The sequence below is a fragment of the Myotis daubentonii genome, chromosome 8 (assembly GCF_963259705.1).
Source record: "Myotis daubentonii chromosome 8, mMyoDau2.1, whole genome shotgun sequence".
Taxonomy (NCBI): domain Eukaryota; kingdom Metazoa; phylum Chordata; class Mammalia; order Chiroptera; family Vespertilionidae; genus Myotis; species Myotis daubentonii.
The window spans coordinates 60,870,279-60,894,869 of record NC_081847.1 but is presented as its reverse complement, the minus strand read 5'-3'; the positions used below and the strand labels follow the sequence as shown (position 1 = coordinate 60,894,869).

The 24,591-nt window shown below is 42.0% G+C and overlaps 1 protein-coding gene across 1 annotated transcript in view; it reads left to right on the top strand.

Moving 5' to 3' along the window:
* The window catches only part of L3MBTL4 (L3MBTL histone methyl-lysine binding protein 4), a 336,612-nt gene that overhangs the window by 220,778 nt on the left and 91,243 nt on the right, over window positions 1-24,591 (top strand). The window contains 1 exon segment of the mRNA XM_059704912.1: window positions 23,785-23,958. Within this exon segment, the coding sequence (XP_059560895.1) occupies window positions 23,785-23,958 (174 nt within the window).

Here is a 24,591-nt window from a genome sequence, read left to right as displayed (position 1 = left end):
ATGGATCTTGCAGAAGTGATGTCTATGTATTCCATATCCCATTGGATCGCCCACACTTTGCTTAAGTGTACATTGGAGCCATTTATAACACCCATTTCACATATACTTTTATCCAGGCTTTAAATATCCAGTTTTGAAAAAATAATTATGACAGTTTTCTTTGAGTTGTCCATTATTAGTAGGACAGGAAGAGAAAATTGCCTAGGAGTGAAACTGAGGAAGGCAGTGGCTTAGTGTTCTTGAACAACTGAATCAATGAATATATTTGAGAGGTCCTTTTACATTCCTCTTGTCTGTATTTACCAAATAAAAAAGTAACAATCGGAGGACTCCAAGGAACCCATGAGAGCCACTATTAATTAGTTATTTGTAATTCTTTCAGCACTTTGGACGTGATGTGTTTTATAAATAAAGTTAATTATCCTTGCTTTTCTTTTGCTCTTTTCCCACACATCCCTTCAATCACATAGTTTTATTTTAAATGAAACAAAGCTTCATCAGTTTTTGTGGTTATACAATATAGCTTTTTGACTCTTGAATATACTTCTTTTTTTGAGTCTTTGTTCTCTTCTCTCACAGCTTCTGAAAACAGAGAAAGCAATTCCTATCTCCATGCATGAATATGTTAACCTTCGATACTAATCAGATAATACTTAGACATGAACAAAACAGGAGAGTAATTTTTATTTCTCCAAAGAGTCCTATCCATATCCTTTGTTTTGTTATCAGCACATCCAGTTCTGAAAAGTATTTTCTTATAAATTTATCTTTCTTGAAATTGCTTTTTGGGAAACACTGAGTGAAAGATGCAGTGTGCAAACAAACGGAATTAAATATGAAGGACAGATGATCTGGGCTGTGTTCTTCTGATGTGCTAGGGAGTTAACCAAGCCCAGAGCATAAACATTATGGAAAGCTTCCTTACTTACCTTGTGCATTCTCAGACAACAGGAACCATTTCTCCCCTTAATTTGCTGCATAACTTGATTGCTTCTAAATGTACTAACACTCAAAAAGAAGCTATTTTGTCAGTCATGCATCTTAAAGATTACTTTTCATTAATTTAAATTTGAATTCAATTGAGAACAGACATTCTTTCCCCAAATCATTGTTTATCATAAATATCTCTATAAAGTCCTAGACACTATATTCTTATTTAAGTTTCCAAATAATGAGGGTACACACCTGTCATATTTTTGTTGTTAATCATTACCCCAGGATATGTTTTCATTGATTTTTTGGAGAGAGAGAGGAAGGGAGTGAAAAAGAAACCTCAATGATGTAAGAGAAACGTTGATTGGTTTGCCTCACGTGTGTGCCCTGACCAGGGATTGGACCTGAAACCTAGCCTTGATTGGGGATTGAACCCACTACCTTTTGGTGTAGGAGAAAATTCTCCCACTAACTGAGCCACCCAGCCAGGGCTACTTGCCATATTTTTAATCTAACTTACATTTTACTGTATTTTAAGTACTGCTCAACATTCAAAAAAAGGAATTGTTTTCTCAATTTCATTCAGAAATATATATGGCTTAGAGATTTCAAAAAGGACATTTCTGCATATATGGAGAGGAGTTATTCACCAGCTCTGTCTGTGTGGAACACAGCTGAGTAGAGGACGCAGCAGGGAGAGGCTTATGTATAATCAGAGAATGTGCACACCATTTGTGTACTTCCCGTCCAGATCCAAAATGCGATGCACTCAATCTAAATACTTCTGAAGCCGTGATCATTCACTCTTCTAGCTTAGTAATGTGAAGTTGCCAGCGTAGTAAATCTTTATAGGAAGGCATACTAACTACAGAAAAAAAAATAGAGGACCCTCAGTTATCAAAGAATTTAAGGTTGGAAGGTGTGCCTTTTTAAAAACAGGTTTACGTTTATATTATTATTTTAGAGATAAAAGAGGACTGTTTTGACAGTGACATGAGGCTGCATACTAGTGCTTGTGTGTGTGTGTGTGTGTGTGTGTGTGTGTGGTGGGTGGATGTATGTCCGTGTGTGTGTATGCAGTAGTACAGAAATTTGGATATTAATGTTATTTAGCAAGTGGGCATCTCTACTAGTTAACTATCAATTTCCCCTAACTAAAAGTGTGTTCAGAAACTCAGAAGAAAGGACTGATGCTCATTAGTTCAAACACTAGGCAATGGAATCAGCTGACCCTGGCAGCAGGCTGTTTCTTGTCCCCTATATCTCTCTCCTTTGCATTTTCTGCCTCTCCTTATAGATTCTTCATTTCTAGTGACAGTAAAAGCCATCTGCCCTGGAACCTCAACATGCAAGAGATTCTGTGGCCTGAAGGAGGCCCTCAGCAGAGCAGGTCTGCTATGCATAAAGTTGGCCAGGAGGCCGATGTGCATTAAAATATATCAATTTTTAAAATGTGAGTTTACTTTTTAAAATATAACAGCTTCAGTGAGCTAGAATTCACGTCATGCAATTCACCGATGGTTTTCAGTAAATGCAGTTGTGCAACTATCGCCACAGTTGATTTTAGAGCATTTTCTTCAGCCCCAAAAGAAACCTTTAGCATTTGATTTTTCACCTTCTTTCACTTCTTTGCAGCGCTTTCTCTCTTTTTTCTTTTCTACTTCTCTAGCTCCATCTTTTCATATATTCTCTTTTCCTGCTCCTCCTCTTCCTGCTTGCCCCTTTTCTTAGTTTCTCTTTCTTTTCCTTGCTGCTGGAAACCACAACTTTTGTGTTTGGCTAACTTTTGGATCTGGCTATTGTTCAATGCCAGGGAAGGGGGATGAGGGAGAAAGAGAGGTCATTGACCTGAAAGTCTGAGAGCACCTGGGGATTAACATACACAAATATGCTTAGGCATCTTTCCAGCACCTTCCTCTTCTCATTTCTGGACACATTACCCTATCCCTCTGTAGTTCTGTACTAAAGGCTGATATGCTGCAACAACACTGCATTTTCTCACTCCCGTGCTTTCCTTATTCTCCAAAGTAAGTGCAGACATATGAGTGATGCAGATGAATTGATATCAGCCATGTCTCCTCTCCCCCTCCCTCTCTCTCCCCCTCACTCTTTTCAGGCTTATGTTTAACTGTAATGTTTATTTGCTCTATCACCAGATTGAACGTGGATAAGGGTCTCTGACATAAATTGGATTAGAGTTTCCCCAGTGGAAGCAGAGACACTCCTTCCCAGGCTGCAAAGGACTTAGTGAACACTGAGCAGTAAAAATTATCTCTTCTGACTGGTAGTAAATATTCACGATGAGATATGCTTGGCCCCTCCGCCCAGTGCCTAACAGGTCACCTGCATTCACTGTGTGCAAGGCCATTGAGGACTTGTCCCAAATACAAATTCTATGGCCATGGTACCCATGGGGGACAGGTGACTGAGGGCCAGGAAAGCCTCCTAGCCTCCTCTTCCTCCTCCTCCTCCTCCTCCTCTAAATGAAAGAAGACTATATTCAAAGGCCATAGGTAAGTCTGATGAAAATCTCTCTTGTTTTTAAAGACAGTGGAAAGGTCAGGACAGCTGTGGTTGTTCGAGGCCTTCTGTGCTGGAGGCCCCTGGCCCAGGGTTTCCTGGGCTTCCAGGAGGGCTGTGGCTTCAGGGGAGGGAGCTGCCGCCTCTCCTGTCTGTTGGCATGTGTGCACTTGTCCTCCAGGAAATCCACGCTGTGTAACTGGTTCTTAGAAGGACTGTGGCTCAGAGCAGGCTGTGTAATAATATTGCTTAATCACTCAGAATAGGCCTCCAGAGACAAGAGTGCACCTGGGAGAGTGAGGCCAGCAGAGGGTGCTCCCGCCAGGGAAGGCAGGCCAGCGCTTCTGTCACCCATGGGGCTGTCGTTGGTGCCAAAAATTTGGGAATCATCCTAGAAGTGAGAAGTTCAGGTCTCATGACAATGAGTGTGATAATGATTAAATCCATCTACATACATGGACACACTTGAATGAGGCCTGCACATGTATGAAAATTAAAACCACAAGGAAATAGAGAAAATGGTGATGGTTTGCAGTGGAAGTAGGACATAATTCCTTTTAGTAACATTCTATACTAGAAATTTTATAATTTAAAAACTATATATAGCCGAAACCGGTTTGGCTCAGTGGATAGAGCGTCTGCCTGCGGACTGGGAGGTCCCAGGTTCGATTCCGGCCAAGGGCATGTGCCTGGGTTGCGGGCACATCTCCAGTGGGAGATGTGCAGGAGGCAGCTGATCAATGTTTCTCTCTCATCGATGTTTCTAACTCTCTATCTCTCTCCCTTCCTCTCTGTAAAAAATCAATAAAATATATTTAAAAAAAAAACTATATATAACTTTTATAACTTTCCTCAAACTATAAACTTCAGTACGTAGTTTGAAAGCTAAAACAAGGACAAGTAAAACCGTATTTTACTAGGTTAGATGCTAAGGTAGTAAAATCCCCAATACTTTTCTTGGTCTAAACAGACAAGTAAACCTTGCAGAAGTGTGGGTAGAAAGCATAGAGCTGAAGTCTGCAAAAAATCAGAACACTTTTTATAAATATTTCACTGTCAAACTGATAAAATTTAATGAGTTAGTGGAGATTTAAACAATTTTTTAAAGTCTAACAAAGTGAACAGGCAGAGTGCTTTGAAGCCCCAAAGAAACTGTTAGAAAGAGCAGCCCCTTCCAGAGTGGAGTCATAGGTTAATTTCCTATTTCATATCAAGTGTCACTTTAAAAAGTGTCCCATCACTGGTCTAAAAAGAAATTGAACGTTCATCAGAGAGACCAGTGTATAATACCATTGAGAAGATTTCATGTTGTCAACTACAAAGAAATCCTGATTTACCTCCACTAAGTTTCCTTCCTCAAGTCTCTCCAGGGACGCAGACTCAGTCCCTTGAAAGCCTCACTATACCATAAATAAGGAGGCTCAGAGGTGCAGGGAGGGAAGGGAAGCATCCAGCACTGCGAACTCCCACGTTCTGGAAAAAAACATCTGTCCTGAGACTCAGCTTCAACTAATTCTCAAGAATGGCCTCCAGTCGGTGACTCCAGCTGAGAAATCCAGTTCCATAAATCACACCAGGAGCCATTTCTGGACCTGAATAATCCATGCTCCTGCAAATTGGACTCGTTCAGCTTTCTTAGAGTTTCCCCAAAACTAACACATCTAGAAGTTTAAAATGCCCGCCGATCTAGATGGATTTGCCAACAAAAAATGTACAACTGGAACATTTCTATTGAAACCATTTTTGAACAAGCAAGCTTTTTTCTTAATGGTAACTGATAAAGTTCAGGACAAAAGCAACGTTTTCTACCTTTTTGAATATTAGTTACCCTCAGTGCCACACCCAAGTCCTCCCTCCTTCCTGGAATCTCCCCCCTGTGGGGCATGGCTACAGTGTTTTGGCCAGGTTCAAGCCTCGGACTAATGAAAGGACAGGGTCCTCTCATTGCCACGGGAAAGTCCCAGCTGGAGGGCAGGGCCCTCCCAGCACAATCACAGCTAACGGCTGTGGTTGTAAGCTTGAACCTATGGTCCAAACACGTGGCCCCACGTGCCTATGTGCTAGAGTTCAGGTGCATGTAATTGAGTGAGGTTGGAACTCAGGAGAGTGCTGTAAACAACGTGATCACGCCCCTACTTTGCCTCGTGGCATCTGCTATAAAATAAAGACACGGCTTGTGGGCGCTGGCACTGTCTCCTCATCAGGGAGCAGCGTCCCACCGAGACCCAGCTTTCATTCTCTTGTCTGTCTTTTCTCAATCCTTTCACCCCCCCCCCCCCACTCAGGATCACCTTTGGCTGTAACATCCCCCAACCATGCCAGTGACGTCTTTCTTGTACAAAGAGTGTTCTTTATTACTAAAGCACATGCCCTTGTGCCATTTTAGCCTAAAGGAAATATGTCCCCATCCTGTTACAACTGGAGGCCAGGGACCGCCACACATGGCACTCCTGCTGTACATGGCATAGCAGTGGCATTGCAGGAATGCTGAGTGTTTTCCTGCTCGGACAAAAAGTCCACGAGTGTCCGATGAGTGATGTAAAGGGTGGGAAGCCTGTCACACCATGTCCTTTCCTTTGTCATGTCATGAGATTATTTGCGGGCGGGGGGATCGATGGTTAAATAGTGACTCAAAAGAATATGTTACTGGGCGAAGTAAACACAGTGAAGTGGGCAGTGGAGGCAAAAACCTTTGGAGATCTCCAGGCATTAAGATTTTCAGGGAACATTAACAGATGTACTAAACGTAAGCAGCCGCAGTGTGCATGCAGGCTGAGACTTGGAGATGCGTCCGTCCTCAGCTTCAGCCACAGGGGTCTGCTGGTGGCTCCCTGAAGGTCATCTTCCTGGTGACTTCTCACTCAGTGGTGTCTGTCTCTGCTCACCTGAGAATGCGTCCAGAGTTGTACCGCCAGGCCTGCGGTTTACAATGTTAGAAACACACTACTTTATCTTACCCCTTCATCAGCAACCCTACCTTTCCCAGCTTTATCACTACACTTACAAGGTTAGATTTCAGTGTTTTCCTTAACAATTCCTGAGTTTAGTGAGTCTTCAAGTCCCACTGATTACGTTTCTGCAACATAGAAAAGTATAGGAAGGAACTCCTCTGTTCCTGCTGCTCTTATCCAGACCCTCATGCCTGCTGTCCAGATGCTGCCAGACCTCAGGCCTGAGGTGCTACAATGACCTTCCAGACCTTTCTCTACTGCATTTCTGATTAGTTGAAATTCTTAGCCAGACATTCGGATCCCAACCCCCTCTCCCCCACACACAACCCAATCATGAGCAAGTGTTGCCCACAGTCTTGCCTTCCAGCCGATCGGTCTTCTCCTGCGATCTTTTGTCTCTGTCCGCACCCCTGGGACTGATTGAGGCCAGTCCTATTTCAAGAACCTGCCTCTGCACCCTCCTGAATCCTAATTTAAGAAATAATAATAGAAACAGCAAAAACAGTTTTCTGAAAACATTCCCTTTCCAGATTTTATTTATATTTTGAAATAATACATATAATGTGATAAGCACTTTTCATAATGCCTGGTTACATATTAATGTTTAATAAGTTAATGTTCCAATTGTTATGATTACATCATTATTAACTGTATACATAATAACAATAAACCACAACATTCACTGTTTTTGCCTTTTAGATTTTTAATTTGTTGGTTTTTAATCTTTGAGGTAAAGATTGTTGAGGTGGGGTCTTTGCTGTACTTTGGGTTGCCATAGAGCCTATATAGCTGTGTGTAGTCACATTCTGTAAATATCTGTGGATGGAATTAAAAGACAGTAGTCTGTGCTCCTACTCCTGGCCTCCACTAGAACAGGACACTATTTGGATGCTTGTGGAGCAGGGTTAGGTGGAATGGTGCATTTGACCATGCCGATACCACCTTAGTGTGTGTATGTGTGGGTATCAAATGTTTAAATTCTCATTTAAAAACATGCTAGGATGGAGCTTTAAAATATTTTTCTGGTAGAAAGTCAAGACTATCCTCCATTTTCTTGTTCTTTCTCAGGGTTTTATAAATTACAGCCTGTCCCAATAAAAAAATTATCCAGATGGCCAGTTCTTCATATTACATTTCATCCCGTGAAGAGAATGTGCCTTTGTTTCCTCTTTACCTTATTCTATTTTTGTAGCAACTCGGTAAATTTCAGAATGAAATTCAAAAACATTAAGCAGCTTAAATTCTTTCAAAGTATTCTAATTTCCCTGCTTGTTCTCTCTATGTAATCAATTCCAAAGGGGTTATATAAATATACCAATATCTTCAATATTCATTTGTCAAAGTACCTAGTGTGTGCAAGGCATTATGCCAAGTGTTTCATTGGTTTTATTTTCTCTAATGTATTCAAAGAAAATACAGAGGCAGTTTGGCATAGTACTTAAAAGCCTGGACCCCAGTGTCAGGCTACCTGGATTTTAATTCCATCTTTACAACTTCTTAACTATGTGACCCTGATTGACTTATTTAATCTCTCTGTGCCTCAGTCAAATACAAATCATAATAATCCCTATTTCATAAGGATATTGTGAGAACCGTATGATTTAACATAAAAAAGACCTTAAATTAGGGTTATAAGAGTATAAACTATAAAAGCATAACCTGTTATTGGTAATACCTATATATACAAAAGGCTAATATGCAAAGTGTCCCCTTGGGAGTTCAATCGGGACACCGGCAGTTTTATCGCTCACTATGACATATGCTGACCACCAGGGGGTGGCACGGAATGAAGGAAGGCCCCAGCCTGCAGCTGGCAGCCGGGGAAGGGAGGCCCCGGCTGGCAGCTGGAAGGCCCCGATTGGCCCTGATCGCTGGCCAGGCCTAGGGACCTTACCCATGCATGTATTTCATGCACCGGGCCTCTAGTTATGAATATTAGACTAATCAAATTGTGTTTTGATTACATCTCTCTTTAATTTTAAAAATAATTTTACTACCTAAATTTAGCAGAATAAACATTTTCATGTGTATATATTAGATAACCCGATCAACTTTTATAAAGTATTTTACCTGTTGATTCTCAACAATTATTTAAAGCAAATGACCTGAATAATCTTCTAGAGGAATTTATGATAAGAAAAATAGTTTGATGATATTTTCTTGAAAGAGATATTTGTTTTTATCCATAATTACACTGATGCCCCCATCTTTAATATCTCAGGGTTATTTATTAAAGAACAAAACAAAGGAAAACCTGTTTTTAAACAGCTCCCTTCAAAATATAATGAAGGATTCCTGTTGTTGGTTCTTTTTTCTAATTAGGACAATATTGCTTTACACACGCTAAATTGCAGTACACTGCCTTTGGTGTGCTAACTAATTTAGAGGGTAGAGAATTAACAATCAACTTTTTTAACAAGAAGTCTACCTATACATATTTGAGCCTGCAGATGAATTTTTATTTGAATACTGTAAAATTATAAAAGGCCACCTCTTATTTAAATGTATATTTTTTTGTAGTATTGCAAAAAAAAAACCACACAAAACCCTCCCTAGCATATCGTTTGCTAGGGACAGTAGGACGTCTTAATTCCTCTTTTATCTATTAGTGTTTGGGGCTACTTAGCTCAGGCAGGTGAAGGACGCTTTATTGTCTGACCTGGGCTGGTTTGGTTTTGCTTTTTCTATCACACAGACTGTACTCCTAATCTTAACCCATAGGTTCCTTGAGGTGACTATGAATTTATCACTTTAAGAAAGAACATCCCAAAACAACATCTAAATGCCCTGTTGATATTAAGTAAACATTAGCATTGAACACAAAGTTTAGATATTTGTGAGTATATATTAATATATAAATATCTAAGCATATCTTTATGCATATCCAGATAAACTTTGCAATTTTATTGAAATTAAGTATATTGAATTTGAAGCCATCCAAAATATAGATTTCTTTTATTATGATCTATAGCCAAAATGTATACCTTTAGCCTATGGATGATTTTAAAAATTATGTTTGGAGCATTTTTTACTTCAGTTACTCTCCAGGTGCCCTTTGTACAACTGTCCAGAAAAATGCTTTCACTTCTGAGTGAAATTTTATCTTAACGCCGATTTATAAAAAGAGGAAAATGTACTCTAAAGACCTTTGCAGAAATTAAGTATATTTCACACTAGAATATTCCAAATGAAAACGCATTTGTCAATTTAAGCTATAAAATCATCTCTGACATGTTCATAGCACTTAACCAAAATATTAAAATGAAAATGGTGAATACAGTTTGTATATAGTTGCAAAAATGTTCATTGTCATAATAGAAATACAGACTTATTGCTGTAATTTTGTTTTCATTGAGTTAATAATATAGCATGTTAATTACTTTGTTTAATTTACTCCATAATGTTAACTATGTAGGTAGTACTCTATTTGAAAATTTTAAACTGCAGATTCTATTCATCAGATCCTCTCCATGCATAGATTATATAAATTACTTACTTAGTACACTAAGCTGGTTTCAGCATAAAATTTTAAAGGCCATTAGTTTGCTACTCAGTGTACTATATATAACATTCCTTCAGAATAATTTATACCTTGGAAGTTTCTAGTAACCATGCACTAGAATACTTTAGGGGAAAGAGTACACACACACACACACACACACACACACAGAACACACAAACTTCAACCTTTACTCATGATGCATTTTTTCTTCCCTGTCCAGTTTACTGAAAATATCTACACTAATAAAAGAGAAAAATGGTAATTGGCATACGACGCTACCCTTTTCATTGGCTAATCAGGGCTATATGCAAATTAACTGCCAACAAGATGGCGGTTAATTTGCACATGTAGGCACAATGCAGGGAGGTGAAAGGGAAAGCAGGAAGAAGCCCCCTGCCACTGACAGTGATCGGAAACCCAGGGGGGAGCTAAGAGCTGGGGGGCAGGGCAAAGGCGGCTCTGAGGCCGCCTTTGCCCTGCCCCCCAGCCATGATCGGAGAATCAGGTGCCTTTTCTGCCCTGGCCAGTGATAGCAGGAAGTAGGGGTGGAGACAGCGATGGGAGCTGGGCACGGTCGAAGCTGGCAGTCCCAGGAGCTAGGGGTCCCTTGCCTGGGCCTAAAGCAAAGCCCATGATCATGGGGCCGCTGCCGCTGCAAGTCCCCGCTGCCCAGGCCGGACGCCTCAGCCAGAGGCATTAGGCCTGGGCAGGGGCGGAGCCTGCAACCACGGGGAGCTGGGGGTCCCCTGCCCAGGCCTGACACCTCTGCCAGAGGCCTCAGGCCTGGTCAAGGGGCCGATCCGGTGATTGGTGATCGGAGGGTGATGAGGGTCAACTCCTCTGGCCGAGGCATCAGGCCTGGGTGGGGTGTTGGGGGTCCCCTGCCCAGGCCTGATGCCTGGGCCAGAGGCATTAGGCCTGGGTGGGGCACAGAGCCGGGGATTGGGGGGATATGATGGTCCCCTTGCCCAGGCCTGAAGCCTGGGTCAGAGGCGTCAGGCTTGGGCGGGGGGTGGAGCAAGCAATCAGAGGGAGATGGGGGTCCCCTGCCCAGGCATGATTCCTGGGCCAGAGGCCTCAGGCCTGGGCAGGGGCCAGAGCCAGTGATCGGGGGGAGATGGGGGTCCCCTGTCCAAGCCTGACACCTCTGGCGGAGGCATCAGGCCTGGGCAAGGGGCAGAGCCAGCAATCGGAGGGGTCTGGGGGTCCCCTACCCAGGCCTGATGCCTGGGCCAGAGGCATCAGGCCTGGGCTGGGGGCAGAACCAGTGATGGGGGGAAATGAGGGTCCCCTGCCCAGGCCTGACGCCTCTGTGAGAAGCGTCAGGCATGGGCAAGGGGCCGATCCTGCGATTGGAGGGTGATGGGGGTCAACGCCTGAGGGCTCCCAGTATGTGAGAGGGGGCAGGCTGGGCTGAGGGACACTCCCCGCCCCCACACCCAGTGCACGCATTTCGTGCACCGGGCCCCTAGTTACCTATAACAGAAAAGTTCAGATAACATTTTGTACACACTCAATTAAGGGATATCTCCTAATGCCTACCCAGTAAATGCCATATGTTGGACTTGATTTTTTGGTATTAGAAAAGACAGTAATGAAATGACTCCAATGAAACAAAAATAAATAGAAAATGCATTTAATTCTTTACTAGTTCTGTGCCAACAGGGTTCATATTCTTGGCATGCACTGTAGTCTTTATCAGTTTCAAATTTATGAATATTTTGAAAACCACATCAGGAATTAGTAGACTAAATTGTGCTAGGAGCTAAATCTTCTCCAGGAAGGGGCAGGTTCTCCACCTCTGCAGTTGCATCCTTGTTGTTTCATCTGGACAATGGGTAGAGATGGCAAAAAGTGGAAAAGGCTAAACTAACCTTTCTGTAAGAACAGAGGCAGCTTCTAGGAGGAAGGATTCAATCTGGGATAGTTAAGAGGAGGCACTGGAAAGAAAATCCCACTAGGCTGAGTTTGGGGACAATTGATTAAGTTAATGAGATAAGAGATTGAGAGCAACTTTTGTGCTGATTAAAATATTCAAGTCTTTTTCTCTGAGTTTTATGCCTGAAATCCTGCTTTGCATCAATCTGAGTGACATCCATAAATGGGCAAATTACATGTATGGCATATGGCTATTATATATGACTGTTATTTCTTTAGAAACTGATGTGCTACTGAAGTGCTGGGATATAAGGTAGCCCCAATTTTTTTCACACTGATATGAACAATTATGGCCTCTGATTTCAGGAAACATACAGTATACAAAATGGGTACATACAAATTAGTGTCCTGGTGCACGCATTCATGCACATTGAAAGGAAATTAATTAGAAGAAATATTTTAATATCACTATTTTCCCTTTCTCTATAGTAGATGTGTCAACCAAATTCACGATCGACAATGACAGATCAAAACACACACATGTGATTGGCGCCAGCAAGAGCTTTATATGTATTGTGCATGCGCGAGTCAACTTAGCCTTTTATATACCAGTATACAGAATAAACTTTCTTAATTAGACCTGCTTTCTGATTTAGCTAAACTTTTTCCAACCCAGTGAAGCACCCCAACTTCTTTTTCAGGTAATTATCAGCAACACAGCAGTAAATATCAACATGAAGCAGATTATTATTGTAGATCACGCAGGGAGAACAAAGGGTAAAATATTTAACTCCAGCAGTGTTTGACTATATTCTGCACAGTGAGAAAACCTGAAGTCACTTTCAAGTTCCAGCATTTCTTACTTCTTTTCAGTTGGGTCAAGTTTCTAAACTTTCTAAAGTGTAGAAAGTTTCTAAATCTCCATTTTCTGGCTAATGAAAAGAAAATAGGATTCTACTGAGTCTCCTATCTACCTACGCTAGGACTTCTGTGAGTATCAAATGAGATGAGGCATGGGAAAATGCTTTACAAACATTTGGTTAAAATGTAAAATGTTTGCATCTGGCTATAAAGCAAGTTGGGTTCCTGAGCTAAAGAAACTCCAAGGAGGCTAGTCCCTAGGGAGAGGAAGCCAGGTGTTACTACATGACGTCATTACCCGGTGCCCACAGTGACTGTTCCTGAGCTGGGCTGGGCTGTGGGCCACATTTTGTGCCATGGGGTCTTGGCAGCATTGGCTACGATTTGGTGGGGTGTCGCTCCAGGGTGGTGGCGGGGCCTGTGTCCCACTTGGAGGAAGCCGAGTGTTGGTTTGATGGTGCCTGGTCCGCAGTGCTGTTTCTTTTTAAATGACCAGTGTGCATCATGGCAGCTCGACCTGCATTGAGCATCTGCCCCCTGGTGGTCAGTGCGTGCCATAACTACCAGTCCGATGGTCAGATGGACACTGAGGCTTTTATATATATAGACTAGAGGCCCGGTGCACAAAAATTTGGGCACTCGGGGGGAAGGGGGGGTCCCTCAGCCCGGCCTGTGCCCTCTCGCAGTCTGGGACCCATCGGGAGATAACGACCTGCTGGCTTAGGCCTGCTCCCGGGTGGCAGAGGGCAGGTGTAATCCCTAGGTCCAGCCCCTGGTCGGGCTCAGAGCAGGGCCGATTGGGGAATTGGGGCGCCGCCCCCTGTCATGCAAAGAGCAGGGAGGATTGGGAGGTTGAGATGCCACCCTCAGTCACGCTCAGGGTAGGGCCAATTGGGGGGTTGGGGCACCGCCCCCTGTCACACTCAAGGCAGGGTCGATGGGGAGGTTGCGGCGCCACCCCCTGTCAGGCACAGAGCAGGGCTGATCAGGGGGTTGGGGCGCTGCCCCCTGTCACACACAGAGCAGGGCGGATCAGGGGGTTGGGGCGCCACCACTGTCACACTCAGGGCAGGGCCAATGGGGAGGTTAGGCTCTACCCCATCACAGAGCAGGGCCCGTGTGGTGGGGGGGTTGGGGCGCCGCCCTCTATCACCCACAGAGCAGGGCAGATCAGGGGGTTGGGGCTCCGCCACTCTCGCACTCAGGGCAGGGCCGATGGGGAGGTTATGGCTCTACCCCATCACACACAGAGCAGGGCCCATGGGGTGGTGGGGTTGGTGCGCCGCACCCTGTCACACACAGAGCCGCAGGGTGATCAGGGGTTTGGGGAGCTCCCCCCCTATCAGGCACAGAGCAGGGCCGATCAGGGGGTTGGGGCGCCTTCCCCTGTCAGGAACAGAGCAGGGCCGATAGGGTGATTGTGGCCCCGGCCCCTGTCACACACAGAGCCACATGGAGATCAGGGGGTTTGGGTGCTGTCCCCTGTCATGCTGATCCGGGTGCCGGGAGACCTCGCGGCTCCCGCTGATCCCGGTGCTGGGAGGCATATTACCCTTTTACTATATAGAATAGAGGCCTGGTGCATGGCTGGGGGCTGGCTGGTTTGCCCTGAAGGGTGTTCCGGATCAGGGTGGGGTCCCCACTGGGGTGCCTGGCCAGCCTGGATGAGGACATGATGGCTATTTGCAGCTGGTCACACACCCTTCAGGGTGGGGGTCCCCACTGGGGTGCCTGGCCAGTCTGGGTGAGGGGCTGAGGGCTGTTTTCAGACTGGGACTGAAGCTCCCAACCCCTCCTTTTTTTCTTTTTTTTCTTTTTTATTCTGAGCCAGCTTTAGCTCTGAGGCTCCAGCTCTTAGGCCTCCGCTCCTGAAAGCAGGTGTCTGGTTTGTTTAGGTTCTACAATCGAAACTCTGTATCAACTCCAGGTCTGAGATCCCGGCTAGCTGAAAGCTGGTTTCTGGGGTTTTGTTTAGCTTCTATTTTTGTAACTATGTTTCAAACTGCCAGCTCAGAGGACTGCAGCGGCATGCGGGGAATGTTGGAGTCCTCCGTCACTGAAGCAAGCAAGCCTCATGTTAGTTTCAAGCTGCCTGGCTGCCGGCTGCCATCTTGGCTGGCAGTTAATTTGCATATCACCCTGATTAGCCAATGGGAAGGGTAGCGGTCGTATAGCAATTACCATGTTTCTCTTTTATTAGATAGGATAACAATATGATGAGGTAAATATTCATAAAATTTGGAAAGTGTGTTTCAAATCTAAGGCGCATTGATTATTCTGATGTAACCAGAGCTTAGGTTTTATAGGTCATGAAGATGGAGATGGCTTGGAAAGGTGGCTGGGTCAGATCAAGGGGGTCTTTCTTTGATTGCCATGCAAAAGAATTTCAACTTGGGTCTAAGAACACACTTTTATAACAAGTAGAAGAGAGGGGGCAAAATAATGCCTCCTTTTTCTGAAATGCATCTACAATGTGAAAATTGAATTCCTGTAACTAACAGTCTTATGAATTATAGAGGGATAAATTTGGGTTGGAAAGAAATAGCCTTTATCGATTGCACATAAGCCAGGTATTATATTCACATTCTGCATTCAATGCAATTTTTACGTTGACCCAGGGAGTGGAATGCTATTCTTCATGTTACGTATGAGGAAGCCAAGATCTGCAGAGGTGAGGGTTGGTGGTAGAAGGGGAACTGAAACTCAGTTTGCCCTGTTGAAAGTATCTTTTACTACTTCAGGATTCCCTGGTTGCTTAGTTGAGTAGAATAAATTCTTCCTTTAAAAGAAGAGTAAAGAAAGGCTTGTAGCCCTGGAGGAACTTTTAAAAGGATCATTAGGGCCTCCTACTTCCAGAACAATGGAGTATAATATTTTCCTTCATTACTTTCACTAATACCTAGACATTATATATAAAATAAACATATAAAGGCTCTAAAAGTGGAGAGGAGGAAGTAGACCAGCTAGAGACTTCAGGACCCGAGCAGCAACACAGTGGTGGATTTCCTATGTTTTCTTTCTCCTTATGTATCTTGGGCTGGTTGTTGTTTCCATTTTTCATTGTTTCAGGTGTTAATAATTGCTGTTAAAGCATTTTTCAGAGAGGAAGCGGGGGAGGGGGAGGGGAGAGAGAGAGAGAGAGAGAGAGAGAGAGAGAGAGAGAGAGAGAGAGAGAAACATCAGTGATGAGAGAGAATTATTGATCAGCTGCCTCCTGCACACCCCGCAGTGGGGACCTCATCCACAACCCAGGCATGTCCCCTGACCGGGAATTGAACCATGACCTCTTTGTTCATAGGTTGAGGCTCAGCCACTGAGCCATACAGGCCGGTCATGAAGCATTTTTATTATGGCTGCCTTAAAATTCTTGTAAGATAATTTTAGCACCTATGTCATCTTGATATTGGCATTAGCAACATGAAAACATATGAAAGTATAAAATTCACTGCTAAAAGAAAGTATATATTCAAATTCAGAATACTCTAATACTGTAATGGTAATATATCAGTCACTTTAGCAAAAAAGTTAAAAGTTAAAATGTTTAAAAATGACTATAGCCACAATAACTTGTTATGAATACACAATCTTCAGAAAGAATAATAAAGCTGGAGGCATCACACTTCTGATGTCAAATTATATTGCAGAGGTATAGTAATCAAAACAATATGCCATTGGCATAAAAATAGACATGTAGACCAATGAAACAGAACAAATTCTAAAAATTAATCCTTGTATATACAGTTAATTGATCTTTGACAAGGATGCCAAGAATAAACAAGGGGGAGAAGATAGTCTCATCAATAAATGGTATTGTGAAAAGTGGATATCCATGTGCAAATGAAACTGGACTCTTATCTTACACCATACCCAAAAATTAACTCAAAATGAATTAAAGACTGCCCTGGCTAGGTCACTCAGTTGGTTGGAGTGTCATCCCTTAAGCCCAAAAAGGTGTGAGTTTGATTCCCGGTCAGAACACATACCTAGGTTGTAGGTTCGATTACTGGTCAGGGAGTGTACAAGAAGCAACTGATCAAAGTTTCTCTCTCATATTGATGTTTCTCTCTACTTTCCTCTCTCTAAAATCAATAAGCATATCTTTGGGTGAGGATTTTAAAAATGAATTAAAAACTTAAATGCAAGGTCTTAAATTATAAAACCTCTAGAAGAAAGCTTATGGTAAAAACTCCTTGACAATGACTTTTTTGACTATGATACTAAAAACAAAGGCAACAAAAGCAAAAATAAGTACGTAGGACTACATCAAACTAAAAAGCTTCTGTACAGCAAAGAAAACATCAACAAGATGATAAGGGACCCTACTAAATGGGAGAAAACATATGCAAAGCATACATCTGTTAATGGCTTAATATCCAAAATATATAAAGAACTTACCCAACTCAATAACTAAAAACAACCTGATTTAAAAAACAGTCAAAAAGACCTAAATAGTCATTTCTCCAAAAAATAAATACAAAAAGCCATCAGGTAGTTTAAAAGGTGCTCAACATCACTAATTATCAGGAAAATACAAATTAAAACCAAAATGAGATACCACCTCACACTTGTTAGGATGGCTATTATCCTATATAATAAAGAGATAATATGCTAATTAGACTGGACGGCAGAATGACTGTCCAGACGACATTCCAGATGACCTTCTGCATGAAGCCGGGGCTGCAAGGGCCGAGGCAGCCGCGGCTGTGAGGGCTGAGCCCCTTGCACGAATTTCATGCACCGATCTTCTAGTTAAAAAATAAGTAAATAAGGGTTGGCAAATGTATGGAGAAAAGAAAACCTTGGGTAATCTCATTTTAAACTCACAGGAATTAGCGGTTGACCCTGAGACCTTATAATCTTACTGGAGGCTCAGTGCATGAAATTCATGCACTCAGGGGAATCCCTCAGCCTGGCCTATGCCCTTTTGCAGTCTGGGAGCCCTTGGGGCATGTCTGACTGATGGTTTAGGCCAGGGGTGGGCAAGCTTTTTGACTTGAGGGCCACAATGGGTTCTTAAACTGGACTGGAGGGCTGGAACAAAAGCATAAATGGAGTGTTTGTGTGAACTAATATAAATTCAAAGTAAACATCATTACATAAAAGGGTACGGTCTTTTTTTTTTTTTTAGTTTTATTCATTTCAAACGGGCCAGATCCGGCCCGCGGGCCATAGTTTGCCCATGGCTGGTTTAGGCCCACTCCCCAGGCCTAAGCTGGCAGTCAGACATCCTTAGCACTTCCACAGAGTGGGGAGAGGCTCCTGCCATCACCGCTATGCTCCCCAGCCCTGAGCCTGGCTTCTGGCTGAGCGGCACTCCCCCTGTGGGAGCGCACTGACCACGAGGGGGCAGCTCCTGCATTGAGTGTCTGACCCCTGGTGGTCAGTGAGCTTCATGCAACCGGTCGTTCTGCCGTTTGGTCAATTTGCATATTAGCCTTTTATTATATAGGATATGTAACGTTTGGATGTGCCCATCTCTATGAGAAAAATATGATAAAATTGTGTTAGATCCTCAATAGATATTAAAATGCTATGATGCTTCTTCCTTCCTGGTCTATATTCCAACATGGACCATGTGTATTTTCTCTTAATCCTTTAAAATCAACAACAACTTAAGTCACATGTAAAGAGTATTATAGGGATTCTGTAATTGCAATAATCTACATTTCAGTATTTATCATGCCGTTTAGCACTGTTTGGCCAAGAAATCAATATTTCCTAAGAATAAAAAGTGTTTAACATTCTTATACTGTGTGAGTTTAGAACACCACATATTGACTGAAATGGAGTGATTTGTATTTATACATTTAAATGACAGTGAGAATAAATGGTATTCAGTCTACTGGGAACCAACATGAGGTAGGATGGAGGCGTGCTGCTTTCCTTATGGGACAGGTATGATGTGGGCAGTTGCCAGCGGGATGGGGCTCCTGCCATCATCAGGGCTCAGCGCCAAAGTGCAAGGCAGGCAGTATTTATTTATCTTGTTTCCTCCCATTTTCTTGCTGAACCCCTTTCTTTGTCAAGTTTCAGCACCCTCTCTTATGATCTGAAGGAGGCAGCCACTCAGTGCTTCCTCACTGCCATTATTTCTGGGAGGTTAAGATATGAGCCTTCTCTTCTATGTCATCTTGTGGAGGTCTTATAAGGAAAAGAATAAAATTGGATCATAAAAAATTTGAGACTAAAATATAAAATACAATAGGCTTCATCAAGGGTGAATTAGTTGCATCAGAGAAGAACTCAGAGTCTAACTATACTCCCAACTTCAGGCTGTATGAGGACCTATTCTAGATCAGGGCTCCTTCTGGGGGCCACTTGCCTATTTTGGGTTATTTCACTTTTCAGGATGAGGAGAAAGGTTGTCAACAGCTTGACACTCTTCCTGAAATACTGCCGACCTCTGTTTTTTATTTTTATTTATTTATATTTTGAAGCACAGCACTCAAAGGACTGTTTCATCTTTGTCATTCTGCTTAAATTTGTAATGCTTCCTAACCTTCTGAAGTCATGTCACAGAGAGAAAAATGATAATCAGTACTTGGGAACAAGAAAGGATTTGACCCTGGAGGGGCTGCTCAGGCTGGAAGGATTGGCCTAGGACTTGGTGCCCAGGCCTCTCCTGATCACCCTGAAGGTAGCTGCAAACTGATTGGGAAGTTAGCATAACGTATGTTGTGACAACTGAGTTATAACCTCTGGGTCCAAACTGTCCATCTCTTTGGATTTGACAGACATAGCCCATTATTTTCAGTAGAATAGGGCTGTTAGAAGGAAGTAGGAACCAAACTTGCTGCTTGGGTATCAGAAAATGAACACATTATTGATACAAGATGATAATATAGTTGTATGTGCAGAATCTGGTGGCAAGGGGGTTTGGCCAGATTAGAAGAATCCAAGAAGAAGGAAGGGGTCCCCATTAGTGGGGAAAGTGCAATAATAGAGAGTAATTCAGGGTGAGAAGCACCTGGCAGACTGACCAAGTTATATCTGGGAAATGGACCCCTGCTTCCTAGGTTGGGATTGATTAGGAGGTCTCATCATGGGAAGGGGCTGGCAAGAATAAAGTAGGAACACAAATAAGTCCTAGCAAGGCCCCAAATTCTAGTCATGACAGCAAACAAGGCATTTAGGAACAAGGACCAAGGCAGATGCCAAGCTAGGGGACCTGGAGCCAATGATGCTGAGTAGGTCCCATGAAAAAGTCATGAGCACAGGCATCAAAACTGGGTCCTACTTCAGGTTTGGACCTTCGGACTTTAGAATGAACAAGTGGGTTTAGCAACTTAGCTCCAGCCTCAGATCAGGATTGGTCCTGGGAATATGGGGAAACTGCACCAACCTGTAGAGTCAGGCACACCTGCCCTAAAAGGAAGAAATGGGAAATCAGAGGCTGGGCCTGCCACAAAAAGTGGGGATTCAGCATTGCCTATGCATGCCGCTGCCTCCCCCAACCTCATTATAACTCGAATGTGGAGCATCAGTCAGGAACGCTGCACTTCACAGGAAAGGAGTACAGGGCAGTTTTTTAAGGAAAAGAATATATTGATAGTTTACTTTTACATTTATCCTCAGATGTTAAAAATTATACTTAAATATCCTGAAAAGCAAAACCAACATTTTCATTGCAGTCATTTTTATGTTTCTTCCTACTTACAAAGTAAGAGGACAACTAGGATCTCAGTCAAAAAACCTCTTTTAAAAGTTTGCAACTGTCTAGCAGCTTCTTGCTTGTTCAGCATTTACCTTCTGTTTTGCTGCCTTGCTGTTGATGAGCATGGAGCAGACACTTTTTAATAAATTACTCAGTTGAACCATATGAAATTTCTGATATTTGACTATCTGACTTTTTAAGACTGCAGTTTCCTATGGGTCAACTTAACAGTTCCTGCTGTCTTTCTCTCCCTAAAACTACAAATAACGGGAGTGAGGATAGAGGGGAAATGGTCTGTTCAGTCTGAAGAACCATGTCTCCCACAGGCCCTTGCTGCTCAGGACTTCCGCCCGCAGCATTTACATGTACTTGTCTCCACCTATAATGAGTGCAATTTGAATATACTGTGTCCTTCTCAGTCAGAAACTGACATTTTACCTTGACCAACAGAGCTTTCGGTCATAGACATTTCAGCTTATGTCAACAATTTTCTAATGACAGTATGTCTTCAAACCATTCCCTCAATATTTGACAAAATTAAAAGTAAATTTTAAATGGTTTTATCATACCTAGGAATATCACTTCAATTGTGTGTGTTTTTCTGTGTGTAGATTTACACAGAATCATGCACGCTCTCCCATGCATGGGCACATACGCATACACATGAATAAAGGTCTGCATTTGGACAGTCAGGCCAGCGCTTGCAATGCTCTCTTTACCACAGCTGACCCCTGCAGAGAATGCAGGTAAGCCCCGGGTTGCCGAACAGAAACTGTTCACAGTGACCAGCTGGAAACCTGACCTTATACCTGAAAGCCCCTCATCCCCGCTTCCTTTGTACGTTCTTTGGTGGTATCCCATCATTATCTTCTTTTAAGTTCTCCAGCACTTCTTCTGAAAAGTATATTTTTGTCATTTAATATGTTCTTTTGAACTTTATGCTTTATTCTGATTCATATAATCTGGAGATATGTTCTCACACACCTTGCCTCCCAGAGTCAGGAAATATTCTGTTCTAATGACACTTGGGGAGTTCCATCTAGTTTTCATACCTTAGTGCCCAAGTGATGAAGAGGGGCTAGAAGGAAATTAGGAAATAGGTGTATGATTAAATGACCAAAGGAGCTGATTTATGAATAAAGATCAAGAGAAACAAAAGTTCTCTCAACTTAAGCAAGTTCTGAGCAAGAGGGTCTATGGTAGCACTCTGCACTATGGACAAATAAGTCTTAGGAAGAGATAGCATTAATGCCTTGCAGCACTAATCATGGAGGGGTGATGATCTGAAATTTTAAAAATTCACAATAATGGTCATTAAAAAATATCAAATTGAGAGTATATGTCACATGAACAGCAAAGCTTGTGAATAATAGTATCTTAATGAAAGCTCAGCTGTGACTGAAATAAACATTTCCCAATCTCCCTTAGGTTAGTCTTTCACCTTTTACTGCAGAAAGTTTTTTCTAAACTCTCCTTAAGACTTGTGTGCTGCAGCTTAAAGAGATCACGCCTGCCCTTCTGTCCCTGGAAATAGTATTTCATCACGTCTCCACTCCTCATGAGAACAGCACGTGCTGGCATTTGTCCCCTAGCCATGAGCCGTGGCTAACCCAGTACTTGCTTTTCCCGGAAAACACCTGCCTCGGCTACTCTTCCTGTGAGAATCATGGCAGTTTCTTTCCTGTGCCTTTTCCTTTTTTGGTGGTGTTCAAAACCTTGTCCTGCTTCTGCTCACCTGATTGGTGCTAAAGATTAAGGGATCAATATTGGAGCTGCCCAAGAAAGTGTCAGGCATCTTTAGGAAAGCTGCTTATCCTATGTGAGCCTGTTTTCTCATCTGTAAAATAAGTAATACTAATACTATCTTTGGGTATTTAGTAATAAGTTTTTAAAATAATGTATGTAAAACACCTTGAATTGTAATGGGCATATAGTATACACTCAATAAGAGTAGCTATTTTGTTCTTATTATAAGTTGTATTCATTGGTATATATGTCTTAGCTTTACTAGATTTATATTTTCTAAATTGCTTATCATGTAGCAGATGCTCATTTAATGGGTTGTTGAATCAATGAATGAATAAACTAATAAATCAATGACAGTTATTAAAAATTATAGAAAATGCATATAAAGAGACAGTTCTATCTGTAGCACAGGCTGCTGATCCACCCTGATGTCAGTACAGATTTTCCCAGACATGTTGGGCTTGGGTGGTGTCATCCTAACCATTCCATCACAAATTCCAGATGTGGGTTGGTACTACAAACCCTCTGAGGCTAGACTGATTATAGGCCCTCCCTGGGAAACTCAGTCTACTTTAAAATAGAGGAAAAACTGCATTTGTTCTTGGTTTTATCATGATCTTAAAATTACAAAAGAAGGCTTTCACATATTCAGAAAGAATTTATTCAGCATGTATCAGCAAATTTACAGTAAATAGGAAATGAATTTCTATAAAGGAACCAACTGCCTAAATATTAATGCATTTGACTATGTGCTTTTCTAGATGTGGATAACACTGTGATGACCGCAGCTGCCATGTAATGATGTGTGTGTGCATGTGTGTGTGGTGTATGTGTGTGTGTGAGAGAGAGAGAGAGAGAGAGAGAGAGAGAGAGAGAGAGAGATTGATGGTCACAGTAGCCATAATGAGTTGAATTCAATTTCATTTCACTGGAGAGAAACGAAGCCTGAAGCCCCAGCAGGGCACGTTTTCCCAGGGTCGTGTGCCGGTGACCTCTGTCGCACCTGTGCTTTCACTGACTGTGGCTGCCCCATTCCTAACAGCAGCAGAGGTTTGGGGCCTCTTTGGAGACAGGCGTGTGCACACAGAAGTCTAACAGCGACAGTCAGTCAGCCCATTGAGAGAGCCAGATCATTTGTCCTGGCCAATCCTCCCACCCATGCCTGACCATAGGCTCCAACCACATCCAGCATTCAGGGTTCAGCCTTAACTGTAGTCTCTCCTCTTTCACCTACAGGTGCCCCTTCCCATTCAAACCCATAACTTCATAGCAAATTTCAGGAGGATTAAGCCAAATTCAGATATAGTATTCCTGGATATATAAATGTTAAGAAACAAAAGCATAATATTCTCTGATACTGGTAAATATTTTAGTTGACCATAATATTTTTTATATAAATAGTCAAATCAGGGCTTAATTATTGGAGGGAACTTTGAGTCGTGTTTCTATAATATTTTCATCGCTCCATTAGGAGCACATATTTATGTTGTTCTTAGATTTTTAAGCTTTCCAAATTGTAAAAATCATATATTCTGATGAATCTATCTAGAATACCAGCTGACCAGTATCTAGAATCTAAAAATATTATCCAGGGACAATATGAAATGAAACTTATTTCAGTGTGTTCATTGAAAGGAGAATGTCTACTCAATGTTTAAATATTGGAGGTAGGTCTGTTCCAAAGACAACAGTCACTGATTTATCACTGCAAACTGTGCTCTCATTTTATTACAAACCAGTGCTTTTGGCTGCCCGTATTCGGAAATGAACTTGAAAAAGGAGACAACACTCCATGAATGTGTGAGAGAACAAACACAAGCAAATTTGGAATCAGACTCTTCACATTTAAAATTGAAAAATCTCTGTAATTTGAACTTCAACAGAAAACATGAAAAGGTGAACAGTCATCCCAGGTAAGGAACTTTTTGAAAATGTGAAGCAGAAAGTAAACCATGTAGAATAGTAAAAGAACAATTTTGTTAATAGTAATAATTCATCATATTTCTTTGAAAAATTTTTTTTCTGGGAATAGTTATGATCACTGGCTCATAGAATTCATTTAAAATATTTTATTTTCATTTGATCTTCATTTAAAAATATTTTATTTATCAAAATGTGAATGTATCTCTTTGTAAATGTATATATTACATATAAGCAATAGAAAGCATATTTCCTTTACAAAATTCTATAAGATTTGCTTTTACCTTGATAACTTTTTTATTCTTTGGATTCATTTTATAGAAATGATTATTTTGGCACATGGCCTAGCATTTGTACCCAGCAAGTCATATCAGAGTGTCCTCTCCTACCTGCTAACTCGTCTCTGTCATCTTGAATCCAAATGTACCTCAGATACGATTTTTTCTGACTCTGAATAGTTTCCTTTTGATTTTTTGATAACAAATCATCCTTTTGTTTTGAAATATAAATTTACATTTAAACATTTAAAGTATCAGGTTCCAATGTTTATTTACATATAATCACTTTCTAAAGAACCTTATTTGGCATTTTTTAACCTAAATTAGTAAATATTCTAAACAACATCG